The sequence below is a fragment of the Rhinoraja longicauda genome, chromosome 22 (assembly GCF_053455715.1).
Source record: "Rhinoraja longicauda isolate Sanriku21f chromosome 22, sRhiLon1.1, whole genome shotgun sequence".
Taxonomy (NCBI): Eukaryota; Metazoa; Chordata; class Chondrichthyes; order Rajiformes; family Arhynchobatidae; genus Rhinoraja; species Rhinoraja longicauda.
The window spans coordinates 36,866,890-36,883,168 of record NC_135974.1 but is presented as its reverse complement, the minus strand read 5'-3'; the positions used below and the strand labels follow the sequence as shown (position 1 = coordinate 36,883,168).

Below are 16,279 nucleotides of genomic sequence, written 5' to 3'. Positions count from 1 at the left end.
CAAAGTTACAAATCCCCCCCCTCCGCGCACATTCCCCCTTTGATCTTCCCCCCACCAGCCCCCTCACAGTGCCCCCCCCCCCCCCTGCCGGCTCCTCATTGTTCTCCCCCCCCCCCCCCCCCCCGCTGGCTCCTCATTGTTCTCCCCCCCCCTGCCGGCTCCTCATTGTTCTCCCCCCCTCACTGAGCCCCCCCCGCTGGCTCCTCATTGTTCTCCCCCCCCCCCCCCCCACCGCTGGCTCCTCATTGTTCTCCCCCCCCCCTGCCGGCTCCTCATTGTTCTCCCCCCCTCACTGTGCCCCCCCCCCCCCCCCGCCGGCTCCTCATTGTTCTCCTCCCCCCCCGCCGGCTCCTCATTGTTCTCCCCCCCCCGCCGGCTCCTCCTTTGTTCCATCCCCCGGCAGCGGCGTCCTCACTTCCACGTGTCCGTCCTCGTCCGTCGGTCGGCGCCATCATCGGCCTCCGCAGCGCCGACCCCAACCCCAGCCGCGGCTCCGTCGGCCGCTCCGACAACCCGGGCTCCACCCCGCGAGGCGAGGCTCCTCAGTCCCGCGAGGCCCCGACCCGGGCCCCTCCGCGAGTCCGCGGTGCCTCGACACAGGCCACGTTGCCAGTGCACAGCCGCAGCCCGGAGGGAAGCCTGCTTCTCTATCCAGGTACCTGCCCAGATGCCAGATGCCTCGCACATGTCTCTCCCTCCACCATTGCCGCTGACAACCCATCCCAGATATTTACCCTCCCCTCTGGGTGAAAACCCTCCCTTCTGATCTCGTCTGAGTTTCTCCCCTTTCACTCCATGTTCATTCTCGAGTCTGAGGAAGGGTCCGGACCCGAAACGTCACCTATCCAAGTTGTCCAGAGATGTTGCCTGACCCGACGCGTTACTCCAGCACTCTGTGCCCTTTTGTGTAAAGCAGTACCTGCAGTTCCTTGTAGTGTCTGCACTTCTCCACTCCCTACCTTTCTGATGATCAAGTCCATCTTTGCCGCTCATCTTTTTAGTTTGTTATTGCCACATGTGCTGGGCACAGAGTGGAAAACGTTGCTGTTGTGTGCTGGCCAGTCCAATCGCACAATCAATGCGCACGCTTCAGTGTGCCCACGTCATGTGGCACGGTGATGCATCAACAGTCACAAGGTCGTAACGAATAGGAGTAGAATTAGGCCATTCGGCCCATCAAGTCTACTCCGCCATTCAATCATGGCTGATCTATCTCTCCCTCCTAACCCCATTCTCCTGCCTTCTGCCCATAACCTCTGACACCCGCACTAATCTCTGCCTTTAATATATCCACTGACTTGGCCTCCACAGCCTTCAGTGGCAAACAATTCCACAGATTCACCACCCTCTGACTAAAGAAATTTCTCCTCATCTCCTTCAAAAGAAAGTCCTTTAATTCTGAGGCTGTGACCTCTAGTCCTAGACTCTCCCACTAGTGGAAACATCCTCTCCACATCCACTCTATCCAAGCTTTTCTCTATTCTTCAGTCGCACTCCTCTCTATCCTTTGCATTCAGTACGAGCTGTCGCGGTGCCTGGTGGTGTAGACGTCAATTGCAAAGTGAACTGATAACTTGCCACTCCAGAAGACATGGCCATTTCTTGAAATACATCCACTTGTAAGTCGTCGAGCTGAGCAATTCTATCTGTGCTAACTAACGCTGATGTAGTAATCAGAGGCAGTCTGCTTGACGATGGGGGAAGGTCACTACCTTATCAGACCAGGCAGCTGGAAGCGAAACGCCGATTTTCAAGAACAGCAGGGCAGCTGAATTTAAAAAACAATTTGAATATTGCTTTTGATGGAAGAACAGAGCCTTGAAAATTAAGTATTGATTTTAGATACTGACACCCACAGGTACACAGACAACTAGCTGATGTAATTGATTTTTTTTTGTGTGAAACCTTTAATTATCTGCAGGAAATTGCCACACAAAAGTGCTCACGACCCCCACTGGTCATGGAATCAAAGCTTTTTAACTTCTCTCTATAATTATGCTTTCCCTGTAACCACTAAGGCAATTTGCTCTCAACCAAGTTTGTAGATAGTGTTAGAAAAATACAGAATAGCAATTCTACTGCTGCAGTTTTAAACTCCAAACCCAAACCACCTGCTTAAAATGTACCTCAAATGTACCTCAGATTTAAGGATGTCTGATGAAAGGATGGGTCGACTGGGCTTGTATTCACTGGAGTTCAAAAGGATGAGAGGGGATCTTATAGAAACATATAAAATTCTTAAGGAATTGGGCAGGCTAGATGCAGGAAACATGTTCCCTGTGTTGGTGGGAGTCCAGAACCAGGGGCCACAGTTTAAGAACAAGGGGCAGGCCATTTAGGACTGAGATGAGGAAGAACGTTTTCACCCAGAGAGTTGTGAATCTCCAACTTTGTTGGAGTGTTGGGGGGGAAACCGGAGCCCCCGGAGAAAGCCCATGTGGTCACGGGGAAAACGTAAAAACTCCGTACAGACAGCACCTGCAGTCAGGGTTGTACCTTGGGCTCTGGCACTGTGAGACAACAACTCTACTGCTGGGCCACCTGGCCATCTGTGGAGGGCATGGATAGACCGGTGTTTCGGGCTGGCAGACCATCTGTAGGTTGGTGGGGGTCTCCGAGGGTTCTTACAGGTGCTGAACATGCCTGATGATGCAGAACAGAAAATCAATTGCAAGGAAGGTTAAATGTAATAATAGAGTTGACACATCTTTCAAAGTTTACATAATGCCTTCACCATTATCCCATAAAGCTGTCAGAGTAGAGCAAAGTTGCTTGTCCCTGTGTGACTGAAATCAGCTTTATAATGTCCTCTTATGTATTTGAGTATTAGCATAATGGATTCCATCATTTATCCTTCAGCTCTGCACTGCAGTGCATTATGTTAAATATGTGTGCCCTAAATCACAATGCAATTGCTTTTAAATCCTGTCGTTTACATAGCAAAAAATATACATTTTAAGTCATGATAGTTGCAACCATTAAGTATCATCACGTTGGGAAGGAGAAAGATATATAGTGTGGAGCGGAACAACATTCAAAGCTACGGGTGTCAAGGAGAAGGCAGGAGAATGGGGTTAGGACGGAGAGATAGATCGGCCATGATTGAATGGCGGAGTAGACTTGATGGACCGAATGGCCTAATTCTGCTCCTATCACTTATGACCTGATGACCTTTTAGGCTTTGGAAAAGGATGGGATGATCAGGAATCGGAGTTTAGTTTAGTTTAGTTCAGAGAAACAGGCCCTTCGGCCCATCGTGTACATGCCGACCAGTGATCCCCCGCGCACTAACACTTTCCCTCCCCACTGGGGACAATTTACTATTTTGCCAAAGCCAATTAACCTACAAACCTGCACGTCTTTAGAGTGTGGGAGGAAACCGAAGATCTCGGAGAAACCCCACGCAGGTCACGGGGAGAACGTACAAACTCCGTACAGACAGCACCCGTAGTCAGGATGGAACCCGGGTCTCCGGCGCTGCATTCACTGTAAGGCAGTAACTCTACCTCTGCACCACCTAATTGCCAGCGTGTGATTATATTTTGTTAGTTTGGACGATGTGGTTGTGATATAACAAGTGTGACACGCTGCATTTGTAAAAATAATTGAACAATGAGAGACTTATCTCACTCCTGTTTGGAATAAGATGCCGTGTGGAAAAGTCACCTTGACAGCTAATAATTTTGTAATCATTAGACTCGTTTCCAGTCGACAGTAAAAAGCAGATGGAGTCCGTCTTGTGAAATTGGTTCCTCATTTCCTCTCTCTGTTTTCTTCCTTTGAAATCTTTCTTTTCTTCCTTCCCCCAGATGATTTATTATAAAAGTTACCGAGCAATTAATAACCGTCCCTTTGTTTTTAACCAACAATTGACTTCAGCGCAGGAACAAAAGGCAGGAAGCAGCAGGAGGTCCAATTGCAACTGCATGAACAAATCATTTGATGTCAGAAATCCAGGCATAATTACTTCAGAACGTTACTTGTAGCATCTGGATCTTAAATCTTCCTTGAAGTGTGAACAAACGTTTTGCCACAGTTTGGTGATTGGCTGTTCTACTGTTCTAATGCGCCCGAAAAAAAATTAATCTTACAAATGTGTATCTGTTCACTGTTGGCGTCACGGTACTGATAGTGTCAAAGAGGACCCTTTAAACCAGGTTAACTTCCACACGAAACTAAGTTAACAAACCCAACTCAAGATAGACACCAAAACGCTGGAGTAACTCAGTGGGACATAGAAACATAGAAAATAGGTGCAGGAGTAGGCCATTCGTCCCTTCGAGCCTGCACCGCCATTCAATATGATCATGGCTGATCATCCAGCTCAGTAGCCTGTACCTGCCATCTCTCCATAACCCCTGATCCCTTTAGCAAAAAGGGCCACATCTAACTCCCTCTTAAATATAGCCAATGAACTGGCCTCAACTACCTTCTGTGGCAAAGAATTCCACAGACTCACCACTCTCTGTGTGAAGAAATGTTTTCTCATCTCGGTCCTAAAAGACTTCCCCCTTATCCTTAAGCTGTGACCCCTGGTTCTGGACTTCCCCAACATCGGGAACAATCTTCCCGCATCTAGCCTCTCCAACCCCTTATAGAGTTTTATATGGGACAGGCAGCATCTGTGGAGAACATGGATAGGTGACGTTTCACAGAGTGCTGGAGTAACTCAGCGGGTCAGGCAGCATCTGTAGAGAACATGGATAGGTGACGTTTCACAGAGTGCTGGAGTAACCCAGCGGGTCAGGCAGCATCTCTGAAGGAATGATTGACACACAGGTCAACAGTTGGGGACGTTAGCTTGCTCGTGGTTTCCATGTGTTTGTTAAATATCACTATTCTCCGAATAGCCCGACCTATTAGAGCACAGATAAGTTATCCCATGAATAAATAACATTGGCTACTGACTGAAAATGCAACAACTATTGGAACTCAGTATAGATTCCGCAGTCTTTACTCAGGGGATTAGACGTGCTAAATGGGTTTTTGCTCTCGACAATGCAGGTCCATTTCAGATTTGGCTGATGGAACGAAAAATCTTTTGCGTCACCTCTCAGCGTTTGAACTTCCACAAAGTCGGACAATTTTAATTCAGTTCTTCACTTAAACTGGCTAAAAACAGTCAGATTAAATCACGTTGGCAGTTGCATTCAAAGACAGCACATAAAATGATTGATGTGGGAAATCAAGAAAAATATGTCAGATTGGAAATCTTGTCAGAGATGCTGCTGGGCACATCTTGGGTGAGGTCTGTGTGGGTGATATGGGGGATATTAAGCCTCCACTGGAACTGCTTGGTGCTAGGGGATGATGTTAAAAAGAATTCAACGTGTCAAGTCATCGCGTCATACAGCATGGAAACAGGCCCTTCGGCCCGACTCATCCGTGCCAACCAAGTTGCCCTCTCCCTCTCAACCCTTCCTATCCATGTACATCTCCAAGTATATTCTAAATGTTGTTATAGTAAATGTCTCAACCACTTCCCCTGGCAGCTCGTTTCTTATACCCGCCACCCTCTGTGTGAAAAGGTTGTCCCTCGGGTTCCTACTAAAGCTTGCCCTTCTCACCTCAAACCTATACCCTGTGGTCTTGTTTCCCCTACTCTGGAGGAGAAGGACTGCCATCATCCTACCTGTTCCTTGTGATATTATACACCTCCATAAGTTCACCCCAAACTCCTCCACTCCAAGGAACAAAGTCTCAGACCACCCAAACTCCCCACAGCTCAGGCCCTCGAATTCTCCATCTTATCCTGTACAGCTCCTATCATCTTAGTTTAGTTTAGTTTAGAGATACAGAGCGGAAACAGGTCCTTCGGCCCATCGAGTCCGCGCCGACCAGCGATCCCCGCACACTAACACTATCCTACACACATGAGGGCCAATTTTTACATTTACCAAGCCATTAACCTACATACCTGCACGTCTTTGGAGTGTGGGAGGAAACCGAAGATCTTGGAGAAAACCCACGCAGGTCACGGGGAGAACGTACAAACTCCGTACAGACAGCGCCCGTTATCGGGATGGAACCCGGGACTCCGGAGCTGCATTTGCTGTAAGGCAGCAACTCTACCGCTGCGCCACCGTGCCACTCAAAAAAAACCCAAGTAGTTTGGTTTAATTTAGTGTAGAACATAGAAAATAGGTGCAGGAGGAGGCCATTCGGCCGTTCGAACCAGCACCGACATTCAATATGATCGTGGCTGATCATCCTAAATCAGTACCCCGTTCCTGCTTTCTCCCCATATCCCTTGATTCCTTTCTCCCTAAGAGCTAATCTAACTTTCTCTTGAAAACCTTTTCTTGAGAAGCTTTAATGTTGCATGCTATCCAGTCAACGAGAAGACAGTCCATGATTACAATGGAGCCGCCCACTGTGTGCAGGTACAGGATAAAGGGAATAATATTTAGTGCAAGATAAAGCCCGATTAAAGGTAGTCTGAAAGTTAATAAAGTTTTAAAAGAGTGGATTGATTGCAATGAATGAAAGCAGATTCACGTGTGGGACTGGCGGGCAGTCATCTGGCTTTGCTAGTGTCTTGCATTAGAGGTACAGCCAATAACTCGACGGCCACAGTTAACTGGACAGGTGACTAGTACAGGTGGCAGGGGTTATGGGGAGAGGGCAGGAGAATGGGGTAAGGAGGGAGACATAGATTAGCCATGAGGAGACTTGATGGGCCGAATGGCCTAATTCTGCTCCTATTCCTTATGGCCCTATGACATTTGAGGGCGGATGACCAAATCCTAGGTCAAAGACGTTGAAGCAAAGGTGGTAAAGATGGCAGGAGTAGTGGGGAGGAAGTCAAGTCAAGTCAAGTCAATTTTATTTGTATAGCACATTTAAAAACAACCCACGTTGACCAAAGTGCTGTACATCAGTTCAGGTACTAAGAAACGAACATACAATGGCACACAAACATAACAGCACATACATAAACAGTTCACAGCGCCCCCTCAGAGGGCCTCAAACGCTAGGGAGTAGAAATAGGTTTTGAGCCTGGATTAAAGGAGTCGATGGAGGGGGCAGTTCTGATGGGGAGAGGGATGCTGTTCCACAGTCTAGGAGCTGCAACCGCAAAAGCGCGGTCACCCCTGAGCTTAAGCCTAGACCGCGGGATAGTGAGTAGCCCCAAGTCGGCCGACCTGAGGGACCTGGAGATAGAGTGGTGGGTTAGAAGATTTTTGATATGGGAGGGGGCAAGCCTGTTTAGGGCTTTGTATGTGAATAGGAGGAGCTTGGAGTTGATTGAAGGGGGTTTGGGCTGAGCTAACTGTCTGTGCAGAATAATGATACGTCTTCTTCTTATTCTTCATAGGAGAGCAAAGTCAGCTGCTTGAGACTGGCGACAAAAGGTACGAGACCTCCTTCTTTCTTCGCACTGAGCACAAGGCAGCTTCACACGCGATGATGGGAATTGGCCGCGCTGTGCTATTGGAAGGGCTGGTGGAGAGAGAAATGATTGACCGATGCTTGATGCATCTGATTGCCGAGTTGACCTGCTTGTACCTTGCATGGCTTCCTATTGAGGTTGCTTTGCCTGCTGACCTCAGCTTTTATCTTTCATAACTACATTCATTTGTGCTGCTCTCCATTATACAGTCATCGCATCATCATGTCCGTGCATGAGTTAACATTCTGAGTTGAATTTGCCTTGAGATTTAGAAGCCTGCTTCCACACATCGACAACAAAAGACACAAAATGCTGGAGTAACTCAGCAAGTCAGGCAGCATCTCTGGAGAACGTGGGTAGGTGACGTTTCCAGTCTGAACCCTTCTTTACACTGTGAGTCCTGACCCAAAACGTCACCTATCCATGTTCTCCAGAGATGCTGCCTGACCCACTGAGTTACTCCAGCACTCTGTGAAACGTCACCTATCCATGTTCTCCACAGATGCTGCCTGACCCGCTGAGTTACTCCAGCACTCTGTGAAACGTCACCTATCCATGTTCTCCAGAGATGCTGCTTGACCCACTGAGTTACTCCAGCACTCTGTGAAACGTCACCTATCCATGTTCTCCACAGATACTGCCTGACCCGCTGAGTTACTCCAGCACTCTGTGAAACGTCACCTATCCATGTTCTCCACAGATGCTGCTTGACCCACTGAGTTACTCCAGCACTCTGTGAAACGTCACCTATCCATGTTCGCCGGAGATACTGCCTGACCCGCTGAGTTACTCCAGCACTTTGCGTCTTTTCTTTGTTAACCAGCATCTGCAGTTCCTTGTGACTCCACATATCGCCAACTCATTTCTGAACATTATTTGTTTTTCTCATTTTGTCAGTGTCATTATCATTATAGTTGCATTAAATGAAGTGAAATGCAAATTGAAACCTATTCAATACTTCCCAGCTGCCTTGCATTTGCTTGGCCCATTTTCACACGCTTCTGTTCACTGCACAGATTATTTCAATTTTCCCCATTTTGTGAATGTCACTTCTCTCTCATTAGACGTGGAATATTGTATTGACGCGTAATTAACCAAATCAAAGACAAAGTAATTGAGATACATTTGCATTAAAGCCAAGTATGATAATTTATTCCATTGAAATTAAAATCAGAAGCAGAGGTTTTATTAAAGCTTTAATCTGAAGCCACCATCCCTTTGTCTCGGGGACTCCAGCTTGATTTTATAGAATGGGGGATTGTCAGATATTATCAAAGGATATTTTTCTTGGTCGACTTGCTACTTTCTTGTTTTTTTCTCATGCATGCTGCTTGGGACCTTGCCCTTGCCCTAACGATGATAGGTACGATACAGATAACTACACCATACATTCTTGTCATCCCAAGTGCAGGTGATTATCTACTGTCTAGTCCGAAATGTTCCTTCCTCCCCCAACCCTGTGAAAACTGTTGTTTCAACTAATACCTGTGGAGTAATCTGCTTTTGTTTTAGATTTAGAGAATGTGTTAAGTTAAACCTTTAGAATTACGCGTACGTTATTTGGGTCACTTTAGGTTCAGGTTTATTATTGCCACGTGTACCGAGGTACAGCGAAAAGCTTTGTTTTCCCTGCTATACAAACAGATCTGATAATACTCAAGTACAATAGGTGGAGCAAAGGGGAAGATACAGAGTGCAGAAAATAGTCCTCAGCACAGTAGCACATCAGTTCAAGAGACAAAGTCCAATGTCCGCAATGGGGTAGAGGTGAATCGGACAGTACCCGAGCTTATGGAAGGACCGTTCAAAAGCCTGATAACGGCCATAAGCTAGGGTACTGTCCGATTCACCTCTGCCCCAAATGTCACTAGGGAGAGTGAGAACAGAGGGAGAACATTACATGGATGAACGGCATTTAGGAGGCGTTTGAATGAACACATAGAAACATAGAAACATAGAAAAAAGGTGAAGGAGTAGGCCATTCAGCCCTTCGAGCCAGCACCGCCATTCAATATTATCATGGCTGATCATCCAGAATCAGTACCCCATTCCTGCTTTCTCCCCATATCCCTTGATTCCGTTAGCCCGAAGAGCTAAATCTAACTCTCTCTTGAAAACATCCAGTGAATCGGCCTCCACTGCCCTCTGTGGCAGAGAATTCCACAGATTCACAACTCACTGGGTGCAGAGGGTTTTTCCTCATCTCAGTCCGTAATGGCCGACCCCTTATTCTACACAGAGAAATGCAGGGAATGGAGTGATATGGATCACATGCAGGTGGAGGAGATTAGGTTAACGTGGCATAGAAACATAGAAACATAGAAAATAGGTGCAGGAGTAGGCCATTCGGCCCTTCGAGCCTGCACCGCCATTCAATATGATCATGGCTGATCATCCAACTCAGTATCCCGTACCTGCCTTCTCTTCATACCCCCTGATCCCTTTAGCCACAAGGGCCACATCTAACTCCCTCTTAAATATAGCCAATGAACTGGCCTCAACTACCTTCTGTGGCAGAGAATTCCACAGATTCACCACTCTCTGTGTAAAAAAAAACTTTCTCATCTCAGTCCTAAAAAACTTCCCCCTTATCCTTAAACTATGACCCCTTGTTCTGGACTTCCCCAACATCGGGAACAATCTTCCTGCATCTAGCCTGTCCAACCCCTTAAGAATTTTGTAAGTTTCTATGATGTTCAGCACAGACATTGTGGGCCGAAGGGCCTGTTCCTGTGCTGTACTGTTTTATGTTGAATGAGCACAGTTCAGCTGTAAAGCAGTGCTGTTTATGAAGACCCAAAGCTGCCACTATACATATCAATTACAAATTACGCCACATCTATCAACAATTGCTTTGCACTAATTTACCAACGTTGGGGACCGTTTATCATATCATATCATATATATACAGCGCGGAAACAGGCCTTTTCGGCCCACCAAGTCCGCACCGCCCAGCGATCCCCGCACATTAACACTATCCTACACCCACTAGGGACAATTTTTAAAAAATTTTTTTTAACATTTACCCAGCCAATTAACCTACATACCTGTACGTCTTTGGGTTTACATAAGATAATAACTGAACACCAGGTCTGGACAAATAAACATTCCGACTCATTCACTCACATTATCCATGGGCTAAGCGTGATCACACATGTCACATGTGTCACGTATGATGTGATGGTATAAAAGGCATGGGTGATAAGCAATGTACACGTGTTGATTGGTATGCTTCACGTGTAACAGTGGGAGACTTTACAGACACTTTGCAGTATTTTATGGTCGTGGAGATGAAATTCAGCTTTTGCAGAGCATTTTTCTGGTAATTCATTTTAATGTTTTACTTGGCAGCTGCTTCCATTGCCCAATGGTCGAGAGACACCATAAACTCCACCAATCAATCAAACTGGCACAAGCGGCAAAGTGTTCTTGTGGCTGACATGATTCAAGACCAATGCAAGATGAAACTAAATTGGCAATTGGGAGTTTATGGCAAATTGCAGGGTTTAGTTTAGAGATATAGATAGAGATAGAGTGTGGAAACAGGCACTTCATCCCACTGAGTCCACGCCGACCAGCGATCCCCACACACTAGCACTATCCTACACACACCAGGGACAACTTACAATTTTACAGAAGCCAATTAACCTACAAACTTGTACATCTTTGGAGTGTTGGAGGAAAGCGAAGATCTCAGAGAAAACCCACACAGGTCACGGGGAGAACGTACAAACTCCATACAGACAGCACCCGTGATCACAATCGAACCCTGTCTCTAATGCTGCTAGGCAGCAACTCTACCGCTGCAACACCACTGTGTAAACGTGTTTCTTGCAAGTTCTCCATGTCTCTGAGATGCCCGTGCAAGGAAGACCCATGGTTTTATCCAACAGTAAACTCGATGCTCCTCCCAGGATCCTTGTCCATTTATAATCAGAGCACCCATGCAGATACGGGCCTTACCAACACCACCAGGACTGCTTCAGTGGTGCAGCGGGTAGAACTGCTGCCTCACAGCACCACAGACCCTGCTTCGACCCCACCCTCGGGTGCTGTCTCTGTGCACCTTCTCCCTGTGATCGCGTGAGTTTTCTCCGGGTGTTCCGGTTTCCTCCCACTTCCCCCACCCGTTCAATAGTTTGGTCCCGTATGCTTTCTTAACGTCTCTCTTTAAAACTGTCGAACCAGCATCATGCTGGCTTGGTGCAGTTCAAAATATTGAATCTGATTACATAGAAACATCGAACATAGAAAATAGATGCAGGAGGAGACCATTTGGCCCTTCGAACTAGCACCGCCATTCATTGTGATCATGGCTGATCGTCCACAATCAGTAACCCGAGCCTGCCTTCTCCCCATATCCCTTGATTCTGCTAGCCCCTAGAGCTCTATCTAACTCTCTTTTAAATTCATCCAGTAAATTGGCCTCCACTGCCTTCTGTGGCAGAGAATTACACAAATTCACAACTCTCTGGGTGAAAAGGTTTTTTCTCACCTCAGTTTTAAATGGCCTCCCCTTTATTCTTATTCTGTGGCCCCTGTTCCTGCTTCCAATAGTTAACAATAACTATTGTTTACCTTACCACACAGAATAATTTACTTGACGTTCATATTAATGGGAACTTCATGGAAACAGCAAGGATTTGTCACCTCTGTGGGGTATAAGAGTGTTCCATTAAATTGCTATCTTTTAAGAAAAATAATACATCTTTGTACTTGACTGAAAGGAAGTTGAGTCATTGACTCTCAGCGTGGAAGCAGCCTTTTGCTTACGATCTATTTCTAGATTGGTGTATTATTTTGCAGAGATAATTCCTAAGATTAGTTACAGATGAGTACAAAGACACACATGGCAGCCAGCAGATGCCCTCTCTCACAACAACCTGCAGAAATGAAGATGGTGCCAGTTGCTATTAGAGTCATAGAGTCACAGAGTGATACAGTGTGGAAACAGGCCCTTCAGCCCAACTTGCCCACACCGGCCAACATGTCCCAGCTACACTAGACCCACCTGCCTGCGTTTGGTCCATATCCCTCCAAACCTGTCCTATCCATGTACCTGTCTAACTGTTTCTTAAACGTTGGGATAGTCCCAGCCTCGACTACCTCCTCTGGCAGCTTGTTCCATAAACCCACCACCCTTTGAGTGAAAAAGTTATCCCTCAGATTCCTATTAAATCTTTTCCCCTTCACCTTGAACCTATGTCCTCTGGTCCTCGATTCCCCTACTCTGGGCAAGAGACTCTGTGCGTCTACCCGATCTATTCCTCTCATGATGTTGTACACCTCTATAAGATCCCCCCTCATCCTCCTGCGCTCCATGGAATAGAGACCCAACCTACTCAACCTCTCCCGATCGCTCACACCCTCTAGTCCTGGCAACATCTTCGTAAATCTTCTCTGAACCCCCTCAAGCTTGACAACATCTTTCCTATAACTATTGTTCCAGTGCCCTGGCACGATGCTGAAATCCTGCGATTTAGAAGTGTCTTGAGATGGGATGTCCCCTTTCATTTGCAGGAGGCTGTGATTCTTGCAAACCTGCTGCTGATGTTCTGAAAAGATATCAAATAAAAATACGAAAGGCTAAATGATTCTGCACGTAGATATCCATCTCTAAATAACTACGGCATAAAACTATTCTGCAAAGCCGGTCTGACTGCAGTAAGAACTTTCTGTTAACAATTAAATGCTAACAATGATGTTAAATTTGCCAGTGGTGGTGTCCTGATGTAAACAAGTCAGTGTCGACTCTGAGCAACTTTGCCCAATGGATGAAGCTGCAAAAGGAAGAATCTGACCTTTTTGTTCATCACAATATTGATTCAGACCTTGCCAAAATTGCTAGTGTATTTTCGTGCAAGCCTCCATCATTAACCGCAGTTGGAGACACCACTAAACAACTAGATATGGGTGGAGGGTGGACACACATAGGTCGTTCTCTCCAGAGTGCTGGAGATTGCGGTGAGACCTGATCGGTGTAGTTCAGTTCAGTTCAGTTCAGTTCAGTTTAATGTCACGTGTGCCGAGGTACAGCGAAAAGCTTTTGTTGCGTGCTAACCAGTCAGCGGAAAGACAATACATGATTACAATCCAGCCATTTACAGCGTACAGATGCATGATAAGGGAATAACGTTTAGTGCAAGGTAAAGCCAGCAAAGTCCGATCAAAGATAATCCGAGGGTCACCAATGAGGTAGATAGTAGTTCAGCACCGCTCTCTGGTTGTGGTAGGATGGTTCAGTTGCCTGATAACAGCTGGGAAGAAACTATCCCTGAATCCGGAGGTGTGCATTTTCACACTTCTATACATTTTGCCTGATGGGAGAGGGGAGAAGAGGGAGCGGCCAGGGTGAGACTGGTCCTTGATGATGCTGCTGGCCTTGCCGAGGCAGCGTGAGGTGTGGATGAAGTCAGTGGAAGGGAGGTTGGTTTGTGTGATGGTCTGGGCTGCTGGCCTTGCCAAGGCAGCGTGAGGTGTGGATGGAGTCGGTGGAATGGAGGTTGGGTTGTGTGATGGTCTGGGCTGCATAAAAGTAGATCAAGTTGTGCAAGGCATAGATAGGGTAGACAGTCAGAACCTCTCAGCCAGGAAGGGAATATCACATTTTTAGAGGGTGTAACTTTAGGGTGAGAGGTTAAAATTTTTAATGGGATACATGGGACAAGTTATTTTTACACAGAGAATGGTGGGGGCCTGGAACGCACTGCTGGGGTGGTGGTGGAAACAGATACAATAATGGAGTGTAAGAGACTTTTGGACAGGCACATGGATATGTAGGGATATGGATTGTGCATGAGCAAATAAGAATTGGTCTTGGCATCTTGCCCAGCACAGACATTGTTGGCTGAAGGGATTATTCCTGTGCTGTTCAATGTTCTGAGAGTTTCCATTTTTGTTGCTCAGTTAATGAAGCAAAAATGTTACGAAACACTTTATTAAAATATAACCAAACAAAAAATTGATGCCGGCCCATGTAACAGCCAAGGAAATAGTTCAAAGAAGGTAAGAGGTTGGGAGTCATTTGATGACTTAGACAAGAATAGAGTGATTGTATTTGGAGATATCCCTGGGGGAAGAACTTGGGAATTGCAGGATTATTGGGCCAGAGGAGACCACAACATTGCAGAAGATTAAGGCACAGAAAGATTTGAAGACGAGATTGCTTAACTAGGAACCAGTGTAAAACAGTAACCATTCGGCACGGTGGCACAGCGGTAGAGTTGCTGCCTCACAGCGCCAGAGACCCGGGTTCGATCCTGACTACGGGTGCTGTCTGTATGGAGTTTGTACGTTCTCCCCGTGACCTGCGTGGGCTTCCACCGGCTGCTCCGGTTTCCCTCCCACACTCTGAAGACATGCAGGTTTGTAGGTTAATTAGGTTCTGTAAATTGTAAAATTGTGCCCTTGTGTGTAGAACAGTGCCAGTGTGCAGGGTGGTCTCTGGTCGGTGCGGACATGAAGGGCCACCGTTTCTCTAAAATCTAAAGTAAAAGTCTTAAGTCACTCAGAAAGTAACGCATCGAGATGAAAAAACAAAGAGAAGGTAATAGAGACAGACATAGAAATATAGAAAGAAATATAGCCTGCTCCACTACAAGAAAGAAATATAGATAGACACAAAAAGCTGGAGTCACTCAGCGGGACAGGCAGCATCTCTGGAGAGAAGGAATGGCTGACGTTTGTGTCTACCTTCGATTTAAACCAGCATCTGCAGTTCTGTCCTAACAGAGGAGTATTATGCAATCTGAGTTTGGATGATCAAAAATCAATTTTCTCTCTCTTTTGTGAAGAAATCTTCGAAAAGCTTTGCATTAGAAGCATTCAATCTCTTTGCTTTCCTCACATTGTGTGAGACCTAGTGCAGTAAAACTAACTGCATGAAGCATTGCTCTCTGCGCCCAGAAATAAGTCTTGCTTTCTGCATGGATAGACTGGAATCCTTATCATTCGGAATTAAAAGGGTGAAGGGCTGGTGTAATGAAAATGATTTCAGTTATTTTGTGCTGTTACCTGTAGTAAATGTCAAGAAATGAATCTATATGTCAGTCACCATGCCTCTGGCTTGTCTATTAGTAGAGATGATAAGATTGTTTTCGCAGGCTTGAACAATAGTAAAGCATTTCAGATCATGTTTTATTGAAATTGGGAAGATAGCAACATTTGGCTGTTTCCGTGTTCCATTTGAAATTTATGATACCATCAGCTAATTTTCTACGATGATATTGCTGCATTTTCGTCTTTCCATATATTAGAGCAGTTATCCCAAGACGTGCCAATGATTTCAAATGTCACGACATTTTCAAAGCTCAGACTTTTAAAAGCCCGCAAATAGCTTCTTTCATTATTTCAATCTATTCTGCATAGATTACAATACAAATCTTTGCTGGATGGATATTTGGAGAATGAGCGAACTGATACTTTGCAAGAATGCTCATCTCTTTTCTCCATACATGGAAACGATTCTCATTTAATAGGGAAGATATTTTAATTTACAATGCCCTTAACATTTCATTTTCTCCAAATGGCAAGATGAAGATTTTCTTCTATCAAAGGGTTATGGATTTCTGGACTTCTCTGCCCCAGAAAAGCATGAATGCTCACTTGCTAAGGGCACTATCAACATCTGAGATAGAGTTTTGAACGGCAGGGGAATTAAGAATGATCCGGAAACGGACAAGTAAATGAAACTGAAGGCATTGACAATGTCAGCCATGGTTGTGTTGAACAGCAGAGGAAATTTGAGTCAAGAGATCAAGATTTCAAGATCAATTTATTGTCACATGTACCAATTAAGGTACAGTGAAATTTGAGTTACCATACAGCCATACTAAGTGAAAAGCAACAAGACACACAGCCACATAAAATTAAATCCATCCATCATGC

The 16,279-nt window shown here is 45.8% G+C and overlaps 1 protein-coding gene across 5 annotated transcripts in view; it reads left to right on the top strand.

The window, feature by feature from the left end:
• Positions 1–16,279, top strand: part of LOC144604575 (receptor-type tyrosine-protein phosphatase T-like) — a 607,863-nt gene that overhangs the window by 474,189 nt on the left and 117,395 nt on the right. For 2 of the 5 annotated variants that reach the window (XM_078419171.1, XM_078419169.1), the window contains exons 13-14: positions 7,319–7,355; positions 8,757–8,804. The exons of 1 other annotated variant lie outside the window; for it this stretch is intronic. In XM_078419171.1, coding sequence (XP_078275297.1) covers positions 7,319–7,355; positions 8,757–8,804 — 85 coding nt within the window. The remainder of the gene's footprint in view (positions 1–7,318; positions 7,356–8,756; positions 8,805–16,279) is intronic. 2 more of the 5 variants (XM_078419173.1, XM_078419172.1) reach the window with 1 other exon arrangement.